The sequence below is a fragment of the Coregonus lavaretus genome, assembly GCF_964263955.1.
Source record: "Coregonus lavaretus genome assembly, chromosome: 3".
In the NCBI taxonomy this organism is placed as follows: Eukaryota; Metazoa; Chordata; class Actinopteri; order Salmoniformes; family Salmonidae; genus Coregonus; species Coregonus lavaretus.
This window is the reverse complement of record NC_139990.1, coordinates 59,359,086-59,376,296: the sequence shown is the minus strand read 5'-3', so window position 1 is coordinate 59,376,296 and position 17,211 is coordinate 59,359,086. Positions and strand designations below refer to the sequence as shown.

General features: G+C 46.1%; 1 protein-coding gene across 3 annotated transcripts; it reads right to left on the bottom strand.

Moving 5' to 3' along the window:
- Positions 1 to 8,348: 8,348 nt before the first annotated feature.
- LOC311119639 (guanine nucleotide-binding protein-like 1) lies at positions 8,349 to 16,773 on the bottom strand. Of its 3 annotated transcripts, XR_014612011.1 has the most exons (13): positions 16,571 to 16,773; positions 15,539 to 15,692; positions 14,408 to 14,544; positions 13,965 to 14,116; positions 13,520 to 13,591; positions 12,960 to 13,152; positions 12,724 to 12,828; positions 12,209 to 12,391; positions 11,830 to 12,008; positions 11,223 to 11,424; positions 10,881 to 11,021; positions 9,884 to 10,367; positions 8,349 to 9,738 (listed from the first exon to the last, which is right to left on the bottom strand). XR_014612011.1 is itself a non-coding variant. In XM_084157766.1 (12 exons), exons 1-12 carry the CDS (start codon positions 16,641 to 16,643, stop codon positions 10,102 to 10,104), a joined length of 1,857 nt encoding a protein of 618 aa, XP_084013892.1. In that variant the 5' UTR covers positions 16,644 to 16,770; the 3' UTR covers positions 8,349 to 10,101. The 3 variants fall into 3 exon arrangements, 2 of the variants coding, with proteins under 2 accessions (XP_084013892.1, XP_084013893.1); XM_084157766.1 differs by having other exon boundaries at positions 8,349 to 10,367; positions 16,571 to 16,770; XM_084157767.1 differs by lacking the exon at positions 16,571 to 16,773 and adding an exon at positions 15,949 to 16,035 and having other exon boundaries at positions 8,349 to 10,367.
- Positions 16,774 to 17,211: the final 438 nt, after the last annotated feature.

Sequence of the window (17,211 nt, the reverse complement as noted above, 5' to 3'; positions counted from 1 at the left end):
CATGTTTACTGACTGTGTGTTCTTGTGTGTATGTGTCTGTCTGTGGGTGTGTGTGTGTGTGTGTGTGTGTGTGTATGTGGGTATCCATTATGCATGCACATGTGTGTTTGTTTGTCTGTTTATTGTGAGTTGTTTGTGTTTGTCAGTATCAATATCCTAGGCCTTGGGGTGGGTTGTATATGATTGGTCCCTGGAGAGGCTGTGGGAGTCGTGGAGGTGTCAGGGGTCATTGGGTCAATGTCTACCCCAGTGGAAGGTTCCTGGGTGGTGGTCAGGGTGTGCGGCACAGCCCCTGAGGAGCTCTCCTCTGGATGTTCAGTGTAAAAAATCTGTGGTGGTCAGCTCCTCTCACTCTCCTCACAGTTCTTTCTGTGACCTGGCACATTCCCCCACCCAACTCAGTTTTACACCCACCCAGCCAGCCAGCCAGTCAGTCCGTCCGTCAGTCTGTCTGTGTGTGTGTGTGTATGTGTGTCTCAGTGTGTGTTGGGGGGAGCTTTGTTTTACAAGCAAACAAATGAGAGCCAAGAGAGCCAGACGACTCAGTGGCTATAGAGGATAGATTTAAATGGCCATTTAGAGTGCTAGTGGTTAAAGAGGTGATTGATAGCTCATGTACTGTAATAAAAGAGCACCTTAGCAGCATACTGTCTAACAGTGAGCAAATCAATGTTTCTGTCTCTGAAGAGGGGCGACAGCCTTTATGTGAAATACTCTACTCAATAATGGATAAATGGATTGATCAGTGTGTATTTAACAACTGTCTCAGGCATTTAATCTGTGTTTGTAGTCATTGAAAGTGATCCCACTTGAAGGTTTGTGCTGTGGAGGCCAGAGGTTTGTGTGGTGGGTTGCTACACTGTTGTTTACTAGAGGGTGGACGTGATGTTGGATGGAGGGGCATATGGGTGGTGGGTGAGAGGAGAGGGGGTGGGGGGTTGGGGGTAGGCTTTGAGGCGGGTGTTCCAGATGACCCCTCACACAGTCAGGAGGTCTCTGGGGACCCTCTCAGCTGTACCCTGCCATGGCCTGCACTTGTGTCTCCTCTTCCTCCTGGAGGGCTGGGTGGGGGTGGTGGATGGGGGGGCAGACTTCTTTTGGGTGTCGGGTTACTTTACTCCTCTCAGAAGTCCCCTGCTCTCCTTCATCCACCACACACACAACGACTAGTAGCACTCACACACATACACCAACACACACACACACACACCCTGCAGCAGAGGGGGACTGCTGCAGTCGCTATGGCATTTGGGCGGCTCTCCCACAACTGTCGCCCCCTGTTCAAACTGTCACTCCAACCCCTCTAGGGTTACGCTTAGTATTTTCTTCCCCCTAATCGCTCTCTCTCTCCCTCCCTCCCTCCCTCTGTCTCCACTCCTGTTCTGCTCAGCCTATTGCTAACAATAGCGCTTAGGGACTTCCTCTCATAGCCCCCATTGGATGGTGTCTAATTCACTTTGTCTAGTCGTGGAACCATTGTCTTGTTCAATTACGCCTCCTTTCATCCACTCAGTCAGTTGAGGCCTTACCATCCTATTACCGCTCCTCTGTCTCTCCAACACTAACAGTAGCTGAGTGAAATCTCTCAACCACTCAGTCTTTCTCAAACACAGACGCCTACAGTCTTGTCTGTCTGTGTGCAAGAGGACTGTGTGCGAACATGGTTAGACTCAACAATCTAGAAGCATTGTTCCGATTCCAAAGGGAAAGTTTGTTATTGAAGTGATTTTTAACTTACATCATAGTCGCCTACGGCAGGGAACTGCGGGTTCTACTATCCCCATGGTTACTGTCGTCTGTCTGTCTGTCTGTCTCTGCTCCTCTTGGTTCTAAACTCTCACTCTCCTTTTTAAAGTTTACACACTGACTGTTGCTGGCTAGCTCTCTAGTCTCTCCCCAGTGAGAGTGAATGTTATGGCGGAGGGATTGGAGGGGTGGAAGTGGGGGGTGGAGGGGGTGGGTGGGGGAGGTCCAAAGGGGTGCGAATGAGTGCCATTGCAATGCAGTGAGAGGCGGCACTAAAAATACCTATTGACACATGGGCTCCAACTCACAAACAGGGTCACAGACAAACACACACGCCGCCTGCGGTCGATGACTGAAGGGGACCCATTCAAGCATGGACACACACTCAGAGACAGATACAGTATACAGTACCTCATAGACTGAAAACAAGAGGAATTACACGCACAAATAACAGTAGGCTTCATGCAGCCAGACAGACATGGCTATGTATGATTAGTTCAGCATCATCTACATCTCAGCCCCTTTAATGACAATGACTGAGTTTGTATTCCTAGAATGATGCCACTCACCCAATCTAAAAGCCCTCTGTCAAACAGTGCCAAAAGTTCACACTCAAGCGCAAGTCCTTGAGAAAAACAACTCAGCTGACATATTGTGAAAGAAATATGTAGAGAAAGTGCTATTTCTGTGTAACTTCATAAAACATGACAGTTGGGACATGTATGGACTAGTTTACCAAATGTTGTCATGATGATACTAGATCAGTCCGCCAACTGTTGATAGTCTGATGTACAGTAAAGTAGTCCCTGCAGTCCAGTAAATAGTTGCTACTTCATTATGACTATTTTGTGTTTTTCCTAACAGAGGAACTGGGACTGGGTGTGTTTACCTGGTTATGAGTCCCTCCAGGACAATAGAGACTGACTGTTACTGAGCAGCCCAGTTTGTGACACAATATGCTTTCTCTCTCAAAGAGGCTGTATGTCGATAGTATAGTATAGTAACAGGCTTCATTGCCATGGCCTCTCCTTCATGAAAGAACTGGACATGCTCCCAGTAGACCTCCACCATATTGCTTCCACTTACTTTGTGTTTTCAGATCAGTAAAAGTGAAGGAGAGAAGATGAATAGAGGACGCCATCTATTGAGATTCAGCATTTCATTATAGCACAGTCTAAAGTGGCTTCCTTTCCTCGTCTCCTCCCCTTCGTCTCAGGTCCTCTCCTAGTTATTTCCTGGGAGTGCTCTGTCCCCAAGCAAACACACCAGCATATCCAGAGACCGTAAGAAATGTTTTGCACCAGCCTGGTGGGTATGATCGATTGTAGATCAAGCTTTTGCAGAATGTTTCAGGGGGAAAACAAACCCAAGACAGGAATAACATCATTAAGATGACAATGAGGATACATAATATCACGATGCACAGAAAGAGACCTACCTGAGCACCAGGTCAACCAGAACAGCAGTGACGATGGGCCCAATCCAGTAGACCTAGTGGTCAGGTGGCTTCCTAGTCTTCTCTCATCTCCCCCGGTGCTCTGTTTGGGCCTTGTGTGTTGCTCTAGTGAAAACAAGCCTGAGACAGGGAGATCAGGATACCCAATCTGCCGGCTGAGGCTGCCCTGACCTCAACAACGACGCACCACTCGGAAGCAGGCTGGAGACAACTGCCTGGTAGTAAATCATATAAGGGAGGTGTGTGTGTGTCTGTGTTTGTTTGTTTGTGTGTGTGTGTGTGTGTGTGTGTGTCTGTGAGTAAATACATTACAGTCTGTGAGAAAATACAGTATGTGTGTGTCTGTGAGTAAGTAGAGAGTGAGTGGCTAAGTGTGCGCCTGTGTGTGTGTACAATTGTATGTGTATGTGTGTATGTGTGAGAGAGAGCGAGATACTCATAATAGTCCATGACACACCTATGTAAAGGTGATAAAACCCAGTCATGTGTGTGACATCATGTAGCACATACTGCACATACACACTATTAACACCACCAATGAGAACCCAGCGCTCAATAGGCCAGCAGAACCTGACCATTAACACCCTTGACCGCTGGCTATGTCCCTTCCGTCTTCAAGAGAGCGAGAGTTGCACCCCTTCTCAAAAAACCAACACTCGATCCCTCTGATGTCAACAACTACAGACCAGTATCCCTTCTTTCTTTTCTCTCCAAAACTATTGAGCGTGCCGTCTTTAGCCAACTCTCTTGCTATCTCTCTCAGAATGACCTTCTTGATCCAAACCAGTCAGGTTTCAAGACTGGTCATTCAACTGAGAATGCTCTTCTCTGTGTCACGGAGGCTCTCCGCACTGCTAAAGCTTACTCTCTCTCCTCTGCTCTTGTCCTTCTAGACCTGTCTGCTGCCTTTGATACTGTGAACCATCAGATCCTCCTCTCCACCCTCTCCGAGCTGGGCATCTCTGGGGCGGCTCACTCTTGGATTGCGTCCTACCTGACCGGTCGCTCCTACCAAGTGGCGTGGCGAGAAGCTGTCTCCGCACCACGTGCTCTCACCACTGGTGTCCCCCAGGGCTCAGTTCTAGGCCCTCTCCTATTCTCTCTATACACCAAGTCACTTGGTTCTGTCATATCCTCACATGGCCTCTCCTATCATTGCTATGCAGACGACACACAACTAATCTTCTCCTTTCCCCCTTCTGATAACCAGGTGGCGAATCGCATCTCTGAATGTCTGGCAGACATATCAGTATGGATGACGGATCACCACCTCAAGCTGAACCCTGGCAAGACGGAGCTGCTCTTCCTCCCGGGGAAGGACTGCCCGTTCCATGATCTCGCCATCACGGTTGACAACTCCGTTGTGTCCTCCTCCCAGAGTGCGAATTACATTTGGTTTGTGACCCTGGACAACACCCTGTCGTTCTCCGCTAACATCAAGGCGGTGACCCGATCCTGTAGGTTCATGCTCTACAACATTCGGAGAGTACGACCCTGCCTTACACAGGAAGCGGCACAGGTCCTAATCCAGGCACTTGTCATCTCCCGTCTGGATTACTGCAACTCGCTGTTGGCTGGGCTCCCTGCCTGTGCCATTAAACCCCTACAACTCATCCAGAATGCCGCAGCCCGTCTGGTGTTCAACCTTCCCAAGTTCTCTCACGTCACCCCGCTCCTCCGCACACTCCACTGGCTTCCAGTTGAAGCTCGCATCTGCTACAAGACCATGGTGCTTGCCTACGGAGCTGTGAGGGGAACGGCACCTCCGTACCTTCAGGCTCTGATCAGTCCCTACACCCAAACGAGGGCATTGCGTTCATCCACCTCTGGCCTGCTGGCTCCCCTACCTCTGCGGAAGCACAGTTCCCGCTCAGCCCAGTCAAAACTGTTCGCTGCTCTGGCACCCCAATGGTGGAACAAGCTCCCTCACGACGCCAGGACAGCGGAGTCACTCACCACCTTCCGGAGACATTTGAAACCCCACCTCTTTAAGGAATACCTGGGATAGGATAAAGTAATCCTTCTACCCCCACCCTTACCCCACCAAAAAATAAAATAAAATAAAAAAACATTGTAAAGTGGTTATCCCACTGGCTATATGGTGAATGCACCAATTTGTAAGTCGCTCTGGATAAGAGCGTCTGCTAAATGACGTAAATGTAAAATGTAAATGTGCTGCAAGGCTTGAAAGCCCTCTAGTGACCATACAGGTGTACATGCCAGCTGGGTATTTTGGTCCCACAGTTGGTGTTGTGGAAATCTTCCTACCAATGCTAGCCTGGGGAAGAAGTTAGTGTTGTAGTAATGAGGTTAACTTTGGGTGTTGGGTTTGGGCCTATGGGGTCCTCTCTATTCTGTTTTCCCTATAAGTAGCCATAATAAGGGCCCATTATAACACCTTTACTCTCAGCTTCACGTGTGTGTGTGTGTCCACTCAGGGGACAGTGTCTACCAGGCTTAACGCCGTTTCTGTGGTTTGTTAGTTTTCCGCCTCTCATACGAAACCTATTGATTACCAACTGGTCTCACACACATTAGGCATTAGGCTAGTTGAGGGGGCACTTGGAGAGGGAGTGTGTGCCAGGGTAGGAAGTGTGCATGTGTGTGTCTATGTCTGTAATTGTCTGTGTGTGTGTGTGTGTGTGTGTGTGTATGTGTGTGTGTGTGTGTCAGGATAGGAAGGGGATGGGGGTTAAAGCACTGATTACATCATGAGAAAAGCGTTCCCAAGTGAGCCTCCCTGAAAAGCTGAACTCTACTCAAACCACATGGGTATTACTGGCATGACCAACACATACTGCTAGCAGTAAATTATTTTGACACACCAGAATTTAATTAACAGTTTTTAAATTTACGGTGTCATGCACCAGTAAATCTCAAGGCTGTTTTTTTATGTGACGGTATAATTGCTACCATACAGGTTGTAGTTCCCTGTCCTAATTAAAAACCAATCTGGGGAAATCAGGCGGTGAATAGTTTGGGGTGTCGATCAGATGGACAGAAACCATTCCAGATTATCTGTGGTATTAACCCACTTGATGGATGGAAATGAACAGTATAGTGCACTACTATATAGGGAATAGGGTGCCAAGACAGGTATGATGAGTGTGTGCAGTCTGCTTCAACATGACAGCCTATATAGAGTTCCCCAACTTGCAGCCGAATTTGGCCTGCTGGTGGCTTTATTTGGCCCCCCAAATTCTGAGAATTATTATTATTATTTATTTTTATCGTTGAATATAAAGGTTTGTAAAAACACCAGGATTGTTTTTTTTGGAAGTCTGTTCCCAAGTACTCCCCTAATAGAGAGAGATGCGTGTGATCGGATACAAATGTAAGCAAGGTTTGAAATGATTATTATTTAGTCAAATATTCTAGGGTTAATTTGCAGTTTACAAATTTTTTGTAATTATGTTCCGGGACCCCAGACCATCCGCGCAAAAGAAAATCCGCCCCCGGCTAAATTAAGTTGCTCCTTGCTATATACTGGAATGTTGAGTGATGACGATTTATAATCAATTTTCTCAGAGATGAATATAAATATAAATCGTAAAGACGCTCTGACCGTTGACAAGGTAATTTCTGCAGAAGACATCCACCCCTTTGGGACTCAACATGCAGATAATATAAGCCATATGCCTTGAACTACATAAAACAAATATATCTCACCCAAAAGGCTAATTGAATTTGGACAATTAGAGAGTACATGAGTCAGGACGTGTTACCACACATTCTAAACCGAATCCCGATGGTGTAATATCGGGGTACAATAATACACTACATGGCCAAAAGTATGTGGACAACTGCTCGTCAAACATCTCATTCCAAAATCATGGGCATTAACATGGAGTTGGTCCCCCTTTGCTGCTATAACAGCCTCCACTCTTCTGGGAGGCTTTCCACTAGATGTTGGAACATTGCTGCGGGGACTTGCTTCCATTCAGCCACAAGAGCATTTGTGAGGTCGGGCACTGATGTAGGGCAATTAGGCCTGGCTCGCAGTCGGCGTTCCAATTCATTCCAAAGGTGTTCGATGGGGTTGAGGTCAGGGCTCTGTGCAGCCCAGTCAAGTTCTTCCACACCGATCTCGACAAACCATTTTTGTATGGACCTCGCTTTGTGCACAGGGGCATTGTCATGCTGAAACAGGAAAGGGCCTTCCCTAAACAGTTGCCACAAAGTTGGAAGCACAGAATCGTCTAGAATGTCATTGTATGCTGTAGCGTTAAGATTTCCCTTCACTGGAACTAAGGAGCCTAGACCGAACCATGAAAAACAGTCCCAGACATTTTTATTTATTTAACTAGGCAAGTCAGTTAAGAACAAATTCTTATTTACAATGACGGCCTACACCAGCCAAACCCGGACGACGCTGGGCCAATTGCGCGCCGCCCTATGGGACTCCCAATCACGGCCGGTTGTGATACAGCCTGGAATCTAACCAGGGGGTCTGTAGTGACGCCTCAAGCACTGAGATGCAGTGCCTTAGACCGCTGCGCCACTCGGGAGCTGTTTATTCCTCCTCCACCAAACTTTACAGTTGGCACTATGCATTGGGGCAGGTAGCATTCTCCTGGCATCCGCCAAACCCAGATTTGTCCGTCGGACTGCCAGATGGTGAAGTGTGATTCATCACTCCAGTTTGGAAGTCGGTAGTGAGTGTTGCAACAGAGGACAGGCGATTTTTACACGCTACACACATCAGCGTTCCTGTTCTGTGACCTTGTGTAGCCTACCACTTCGCGGCTGAGTCGGTGTTGCTCCTAGACTTTTCCATTTCACAATAACAGCACTTACAGTTGACCGGGGCAGCTCTAGCAGGGCAGAAATTTGAAGAACTGACTTGTTGGAAAGGTAACATCCTAGTGTACTTATTTTGTGTGCCAGTATCTTAAATGGCCAATCTGGGATTCAAACAACAAAGCAGACATCCCGCCACTTTTTTGATTAACAGCGGAGGCATGGGATAAAACAGTTGAACTAAGCTCATTAGACATTTATACGTTATATTTTCAAGAATGAATGGCTATAAATATTTTATTTAAAAGTCCAAAAATTGATATACCAATCTCAGATTGCCGCTTTTAGGATTACCGCATAGAGTAAATCCTGTGTTTAGAGTTTGTCATGAAAAGACAGACATGGAGACCTTGTTCCGTGGATTATCTTTATTGCAGAGAGCAGTCCAGTTCATTGTCATTTGGCCATACCAGGAATGAAATAAAGAATGCAGCAAATACACAATCCAAACACTCGCGTACAAGTCACGTGGGTAGGACTAAATCTGCTGGGTCACTAGTTGTTGCTTAGACACACTACAGCCCAGAGTTTTCCTGATCAGTCACACAGACAGGAAAAACTAATGGCCGTAGTGTGTATATTTATAAGTGTGCCATTGGTATAGACAAGACCAGTGCATGTTGTTACATGGTAACACAGCACTGTGCTGTAGTGTTCCCTCACAGTGACATGTAATACAGTATAACAGGAAGAATGAGGTACAACAGTAGGCAACAGCACACTATAATAAAGCCCTTACAGACTGTAACATTAGAACAGAGCCATAGAGCGATAGAGAGGGAAGAGGTTTGACCAACATTAGTGCCGTTCCATTCTTCCAGTATTTGGACTCTCGTTCTAAATTCTAGCTACTCAGCTAGTTTGCGTAGCTGGTATAATTTAGGATCATTAACAGGACCGTTATTGTATTGGTCAATATTGGCTGCTATGGAATCATGTGATACTATCTCAGAACATCAGAGTGCTTTTTGGTTGAAACCGCAGTGGCCAAACTCTCTCTTTCTCAAGTTAGTCAGTGTTGCATGATACAGTGCTGCACATGACTGGCGCTCTGTAACAGCAAGTTCTGACAGTTTTCTTCTGTAGTAGTTAGAACACTACACCAACCATCTATAGTCCACAACAACAGGTCTTTAAACCCAATCAGATGTTTTTCAAGCCTGGTCCTGGGGACCCACAAGGAGTGCAGGCTTTTGTTTCAGTCCAATACTGCGAGTCTCCTGACCAGGATTGATGAACACTGCCCCTAGTGGACCCTAAAATAGAACACTGATTTGGGTAGAACCATATAAATGGGTTCGACAATGATTATTACCACTGAAAGCAGCATGGAATGCTGAATTCCACACATCCACTGACCCTACCGAAGTACTATAATGCTGTGGTATACAGTGAAATCAACCAGGATTAGACAGTCAAATGGAAGTCCCATGTGGATGACATCATCACTGTCTAATCCCTGTTTAGACTGTGTGACCGTCAACATGAGGTGGAATCCATAACCCTGTCAGTTCAAGCCATTCCATTTCTAGGGTCTAATGACCTTATCTGACCTTTGGCATCTCAGCTATGAGGCCACTTATCAATAAACAGATTGAAAACCAATCAATGATTAATACACCACAATGCCCCTACCAGCTTTTAAGGGAAATAATAATAGTAAAATCCTACATGCAGGAAAATGATAAAAACAAACCAAATGTAATCCTACAATAGTTTAGACAGGCAGCCCAATTCTGATCTTTCCTTCACTAATTGGTCTTTTGACCAATCAGCTGTGATAAAGATTGGATGTGAAAAGATAGGATGTGATTGGTCAAAAAACCAATTAGTGGAAAAAAGATCAGAATTGGGCTACCTGTCTAAACGCAGCCTAAGTACAGCTTCATGGGTGTACAAGCAGAGCAGAGGCACAGCATGGAGAAATAAAAATGTTTTATACAATATCAGAGTGCTTTTAGTAACCTCGGGGGGAGTAGAGGAAAGAAGAGTTGAGTCAGAATGTTAAAGGAATGCAAATGTCAAGGAAAGGAAAATGGTGAGTGGAGAGGGAGAGATCAAGCACTGTTTTTTAAATTAATTATTTCTTCCCTTCTCCCTCACTCGCACTCGTTTTCCCGGAGGACATCGAACATGTTGACTGTGAGGCTGGTTGGCCCCTTCCTCTCCTTCACTGCCGGGTGTCCAATCCCTTCATCTTCATCATCACCATCCTCATCATCATCAGCGTCCCTATCCCTCTCCTCCTCCGGCTCAGAGCTGGACTCCCCCTCCTCCTCCTCATCCCTCTCTCCTGCCCCCTCCTCTTCCCTCCGTCCCTGTAGAGCGATGATCTCTGCCAGGTCTGGGTGGGACTCCCACTGCTCTGTATACCACAAATCCATTGATTGATTCATTAATCAATATATCAAACACTTTTCTTCATATTTTTTGTTTGTACAAAGCCCCAGTCATCAGTTTAAAGGACGGAAGCCAGATCAACATTAACGTCAGCCGTGCGCAGTAGATCACCTGCTGGGATTTGACCTTCCCCTGCGCACCCGCTGTGCACGGCCGACATTTGTGTCGGTGTGTCTTCCCTTTCAAATATGAGTCTCTGGTTGTCTGTACAGTAGTGATGAAGTGATATGCCTGACTGGTTGTCATGATCGGTCTATGACCTCTCTGATCATTGTATGACCTGTCTATGACCTCTCTGATCATTGTATGACCTGTCTATGACCTCTCTGATCATTGTATGACCTGTCTATGACCTCTCTGATCATTGTATGACCTGTCTATGACCTCTCTGATCATTGTATGACCTGTCTATGACCTCTCTGATCATTGTATGACCTGTCTATGACCTCTCTGATCATTGTATGACCTGTGTACTGACCTCTCTGATCGTTGTATGCAGGTGGTCTGAGGCACAGACACAGCCTACCGTCGACGGCCAGCCGCAGTAGACTGTTAGCTGCCCGATACACATCGTTACGAGCTGCCTTCGCTGTCTTATAACCCCTCCTCTCTGCCCAGGCTGTGAGACAGACAGGGAGAAAGAGAGAGAAGAGGAGAGAAGAGAGAGAACGAGAGGTATGAAGGGAAAACAAAAATCTATAAATTATTATTGTTCCTGAAAATTTCCCAAAGGTCTCCCTGACATCCAGACAAGCAGGTGTGTTTCAACAGTTTAGAACCAGACCAGAGTTTCTAGAGCCAGACTTGAGGTGGTCCTTACCTTCACACACGTCCCAGGCTGTCCAGCTGTGCTCGGGCCCCTGCTCCCTCTCCTTCTCCCCCCCTTTGGGTGCATGCTGTGGGCCCTCCACGCTGGGGTGCCGGAGCTTGAGCACCGACAGAAAGGGGGTCCGCTCACACAGATAACCCACAGAACTGTAGGGCTCCTGTAGCTGAGACACTGGGTAGATACCAGCTAGGATCTAGGGAGAAAGGGACAGAAGAGACAGAGAAGAGGAGGGAGAGAGATGGAGGAAGAGGCGTAGATACAAAGGAATGGAGGAAAAGTGTTTATAAAGAGTAAGAGCATGAGAAAGATAGGAGAGGGAGGACAAATCAAGAAAAAGTGTTTGAAAAGGGTTGATGGGTAATGATTGATTTTATACACAAAGCTCTCCCCAGTAGTTGAGACTTAAAAGTGGTACGGATTCTGATTCTACTCCAAAGACAGCCTTCAAATGGCCAGAGGGAATTTCAGTTATTCTTCTATTCCCCAAGACATTTCCTCCACAGTGATTAGACCTGGGATTCTAAGGGAATGGGAGGTCATAGTGCGCACACATACATACATACTTACACCCTACCCACACACACTCCCTCTCAGTTACCTGTAGTTGTTTGTTGACTAGTGAAGGGAAGACCAGTCCAGGGCAGTCACACAGTTTGACAGTGGGTGTGAGGTAGTAGGTCTGGAAGTATTTGGTGTGGCCGGGGGTTCGAGACACACTCACCACCTTCCTACCTACCAGACTGTTCAATACTGATGACTTCCCCACGTTAGGGAAGCCTAGGGAGGGAGGGAGAGAGAGACAGTACAGATATATTAATATTCTGTTAGTAGTAGAAGTTTCTGAATGCCAGAGGGGGTTGGTGGGGGAACAAAGCCTTGAGGTACACAAGCATTACTTGATAAATTAAGTTACTAATCAGTGATGACAGATTACTGATTGGGAGGTAGGAAAGCAAGCTTCCAACATGGCCGCTCACCTATACAGCCCAGCGTGAGCACGCCATCTTTATACAGCTCTTGGGAGGGGCTGCTCATCTCCATGGCAACATCACTCTGGTGCTCCACTAGCACAGAGTCCGCCACCTCCTCTGACTGCTCCCCCTCTGGTCCCATAGCAACCGCATCTCTCTGGATCTTCTTCTCCCAGCTGGACAGGTCCACTACAAGGGGGGGGGGAGTAACGATGGTGAACACTCCCTACAGCCAATGCTTCTGCAAACTTCTGGGAAAAAGTGGAGAATCGGGACGCAGCCTTACTTGTCTTTAGCCTATTTTAAGACTATTTCTGTTCAGTGTAGATTCTTCTATGATATACCCTTACAACCCTGCACCCACAGATCTTTGTATGAAGACACCAATCCTTCATTCAACAGTAATTAGCTATGCTATGGAAAGTGCCTGGCCAAAGCATTAAGTCATTACAGACTTGCATGGTTAGCAATACATGTGTGAAATAGGTACTAAGCCACCCAGGTGGGTGTGTCCCTCTCACCTTTTCCTGCTGTGATTTCCTGACACGCCTTCAGGATGTGGGTGGGGCCTCCAGCATGTCCCCACCCACATGTACCCTTTTTTCTCATCCTCTTCTTCTGAAGCACTAGAGACACAGAGACAGTGCAATAGGTTATTCTGGTGATCAAGTACACAGTTCAACAGCACCAATCAGCTCTCATCAGTCTCTCGCCTTGTGTCACTTTCGCTCCAGCACAACCACCCTCCCACCCCCACCTGTGCTGTATGGCTGGCCGGGGTGTGATGTGAAGCAGACACAGTGGAGGTGGGGGAACTGTGTCTGGAGGTAGTGTGTCCAGGCCAGCACCAGGGGAGGGGGACACAGGTCAGCTTTGTTCAGCACCACCACCACCTGCTTCTGCAGCTCCCCAGTGATATAGTGGTACAGCGCCGGGGGAAACTGCAGCACCTGCATGGGAGGGACACACAAGGAACACATTCATTAAGACATGCATGCTCGGTCTGGCGAACGACTTATAGACTACGTCCCAAATGGCACCCTATTCCCTATATAGTGCACTACTTTTGACCAGGGCCCATAGGAACATAGTCATGTATGACGAATGGTCCTGACCATGTATAACTTACCCTGTCTGTGGCTCCACCTGGTGAATACTCTATGTATGCATTTCACCATATGGTTCAACGCATAATGATACCATCAGTGACTATTAATTAATTACATCATGGTGACAGTAGTAAGTTGATAATGATACTATTGTACATGACTAGTAGTAGATAATGACTGTAGAAGGAGTTTAAAAGAGATTACCCACCGGGTGCCTGATGTCCACGATGAGCAGAATCACATCGGACATCTCCAACACTCTCCACAACTGTCTCCACGTCTAAGAGAAAGAGAGGGGGAAAGATAGAGGGGGGGAGAGAAAGAGAGAGGGAGGGGGAGAGATAGAGAGAGGGGGAGAGAAAGAGGGGGAAGAAAGGGAGGGTATAAAGTTATATGAAGAGTATATAGGTTTTACCTACCCTACATTTTGCTCAGTGTCAGAGAAAGAGGTGGTTTTTAAAAGATTCATTAAAGTTGATAGAATACTGTAGAATTAATAGATCTTTATTTATCCATCAAAATTGATCTTTCTGCTGACACAATACACCCCCCACCCCCCTGTAACGAGCCGGTCACTAACCTCAAGGCTACCACCGCCCTCAAAAGCATTTATAAAGGGTGTATAAAGGGTTCTGAATATATAGTTTCCTCACCTCCAGGTTGTGCTCAAAGTGGCTGAGGGATCCAGGTGGGTTTCTGGAGTGCAGGTCGTTCAGATATTCCCGGTATGACTTCTCTTCTTTCTTCAGCAGCTCCTCACGATTCATCCCATAGTTCCACGGAGGTCGACGTGGGAACTCAAGACCTGAGATTGGAGGTGGTCAGTGGCACAGACACGTCAAGCTATGACACAAAGTCAAAAGACCATGTCAAAACTCCCACTAGAGTGGGTTTTTATTTAACAGCATTGAGAGGCTCAGGGTACAGGTTACGTACCAAATTACACCATATAGTGTCCTACTTCGACTAGAGCACATATAGCTTTGGTCAAAATTAGTGCACTAAATAAGGAATAGGGTACCATTTGAGACTGAATCTTTATTTAACAGCATTAAGAGGCTGTTGTGAGGCTCAGGGTCCAGGAGCTCGGACCTACCTTTCTCTGTGGGGTATATGTCGTTGATGTCAACCTCCAGGTCTTTGTCTAACATCTGGTCCAGAACCTTCTCTCTGGCAAGCTTCTTCCTCCTCTCCACCTCCTCTCTGCTCTCCTTCTCAAAGTGCAGACGGAACCTGAATGGACAGAGAGATGAGTATAGCTGTGTGTAAGTAGAGGGGGGAATTGGGCAGGGTGAGTGTGTGAAGGACACAAAAGCATCTGTGTGCAGTCATGAACATCAGGTGTGTGTGACGTGGGTGTTTGTTCTGACAACAGCAGTTTGTGTAATGTACCATTGACCTCTGTCTGAAAGTTGTTTGCTCATGTTTCAGGATTCCTGGAGTAACATGTTCTAATTTTTTTTATTTAGTCTCTTTTGGCCTCTTACTTTTAATATCTACAGACCCAGACATTGCTCTAATTAATATTTTTCCATTAACCCTTCAGTTTGTTCCAGCGAACACCTCCCGAGTGGCGCAGTGGTCTAAGGCACTGCATCGCAGTGCTAGCTGTGCCCCTAGAGATCCTGGTTCGAATCCAGGCTCTGTCAAGGCCGGCTGCGAACGTGGGGCGGCGCACAATTGGCCCAGTGTCGTACAGGGTAGGGGAGGGAATGGCCGGCAGGGATGTAGCTCAGTTGGTAGAGCATGGCGTTTGCAACGCCAGGGTTGTGGGTTCGATTCCCACGGGGGGCCAGTATGAAAACATAAAAAATAAATAATGTATGCACTAACTGTAAGTCGCTCTGGATAAGAGCGTCTGCTAAATGACTAAAATGAATTCCCACTGTTCCAGGCATCAGTTCATACAGAAATCATGACATGTTTTCCCAAAAGGTAACGTTGATGATATCTGACAAAACAGAAACCCACTCAGCAGGTGACAGCCTTATGAGCCTAGCTATCAGTGGTCACCATTCCTGATCCATACAGTGTGCAGGCTTTTGTTCAAGACCAGCAATAACACACCCGTCATTGTGTTTGGTTTCATTGCAGGTGATGTACAGTATTACCTTAGCTCTGGTCCAGGGTGTTATGTGTGGCTTGCTCAGCGTCTGCATCAGTAAGCAGCATGTAATCCTCTGGACCAGAGCTAAGTATTACCTATGCTAATGTATTGGTAACTCACCTATTGGGGTCATATCTGCCCTCCCTGATGCCAGGCTGCTGGTTTATCCTCCTGACATCTGTGGTTTCGCTATCTGAGGTGTCCGACTGCCTCTCCCTGTCCATCCCCCGCTCCACACTGTTATTACGGCTGCTGGGCCCTGAGCCTGGCTCACCTGAGGAAGCGAGGTCATCATAATCAGAGGTTTATATTGAACCCTTCCCAAATGGCACCCTATTCCCTATATATAGGGCGCCATTTGGGACAGAAACATACTGTGGACAGAATGAAAACGAGCCTCTTTGTCAGCAACTGGTACCAAACAAAAGACCATATTCTACAACGTTTAGTTTTTTTACATTTACATATATGCTATCTACATTACATAACACATAGCTATCTATACATTTAGTAATTGTCTCAATACTAACCCTATGTAATAAATTGACAGTGGACGTTTTCATAATGAATCTCTTTTCATTGCTAGCTAGCTGCAGAAGAGTGTAGGTATGTGATCTCCAACAGCTTTTGTTATCCCCTCAACTTGAGATAGCTAGCTTTCCTATTACATAATTGTATACCGAGTCTGCGCAGTAGAGCTTACACATAGTGAAAACAATACCAGTGTAGTACAGTGATGCTGATTTCTCTGCATCAATACTTTTCCACTTCAGCCCCATCAATGACAATGAATGACGCCAGCAATACAATTGAGCGATAAGGTCACACACATCGCTAGCTCTGTAATGTCGTCAGCTTAGCTAGCAAGCAAGGTACTAGCTAGCTAGCAAGCAAGGTAGCTAACGTTTGCTAGAAAGACCCAAATACACACATGACATGCATGTTATGGCAAAAATAATTACGGCCCTATTCTTTATTTGTAGCTAATTCGTCAAAAATATATCGGGAAACATGACATAGTGTTCTTGTTCCTCAAAGCAGACAGCTAACTAGCCAATTTACTCAACTCTCCACGTACAAGTTAGTAAAACGAAAAGCTAGCTAACGTTAGCATTCGGCACGCACACTTTCTGTCATTGCAGCTAACGTTACCTCGCTTTCTTTCGCGTTTCACTTGCATCTGTTTCTTCTTCTGTTTGGTGCTGAATGGCTTTTTCCGAGGCATGTTTGAATGAAAAATTACAGTGTCGTAGTGTGGGTTTCTCTTAGCTAAGGCAGAAATACAGTAACGTCGTTATTTACTATCGTGAAGTTTCTCGACTCCTACACTTTTCACCGACCCGACGCCATTCACTGCAGAAAAAAATGTTCGATGGTAATACAGTTGATTTACTTTTTTTTTTTTTTTACAATGTCAATATCATGCTTTTAAATCATTGTCTGACAAGACATGGCAAGTTAATATGGATATATATTTTTTAAAGAATGGTACAGCCCACACAGTAAACCGCCGATTCCACTATTATTGCTCACGCTAATGTTGTTCACGACACTTCTTATTTGCATGACATCACACTACAGCAGATCAATGAATCAAGCTTTTACTAGACAGATAGGCAATCAACACTGCCAACTTTGCCAAGTCCTTACATGTATCATGCATTGGGGCAAATGTACATCTACAGCTGTCATATTCAAATGTGACATTCAGTGTCATTCAAACTAATAATACCTCTGTGGTTACAATAAATTAAATCGCATCATGCATAGGAGCAACAACTCACCCGTTCAAA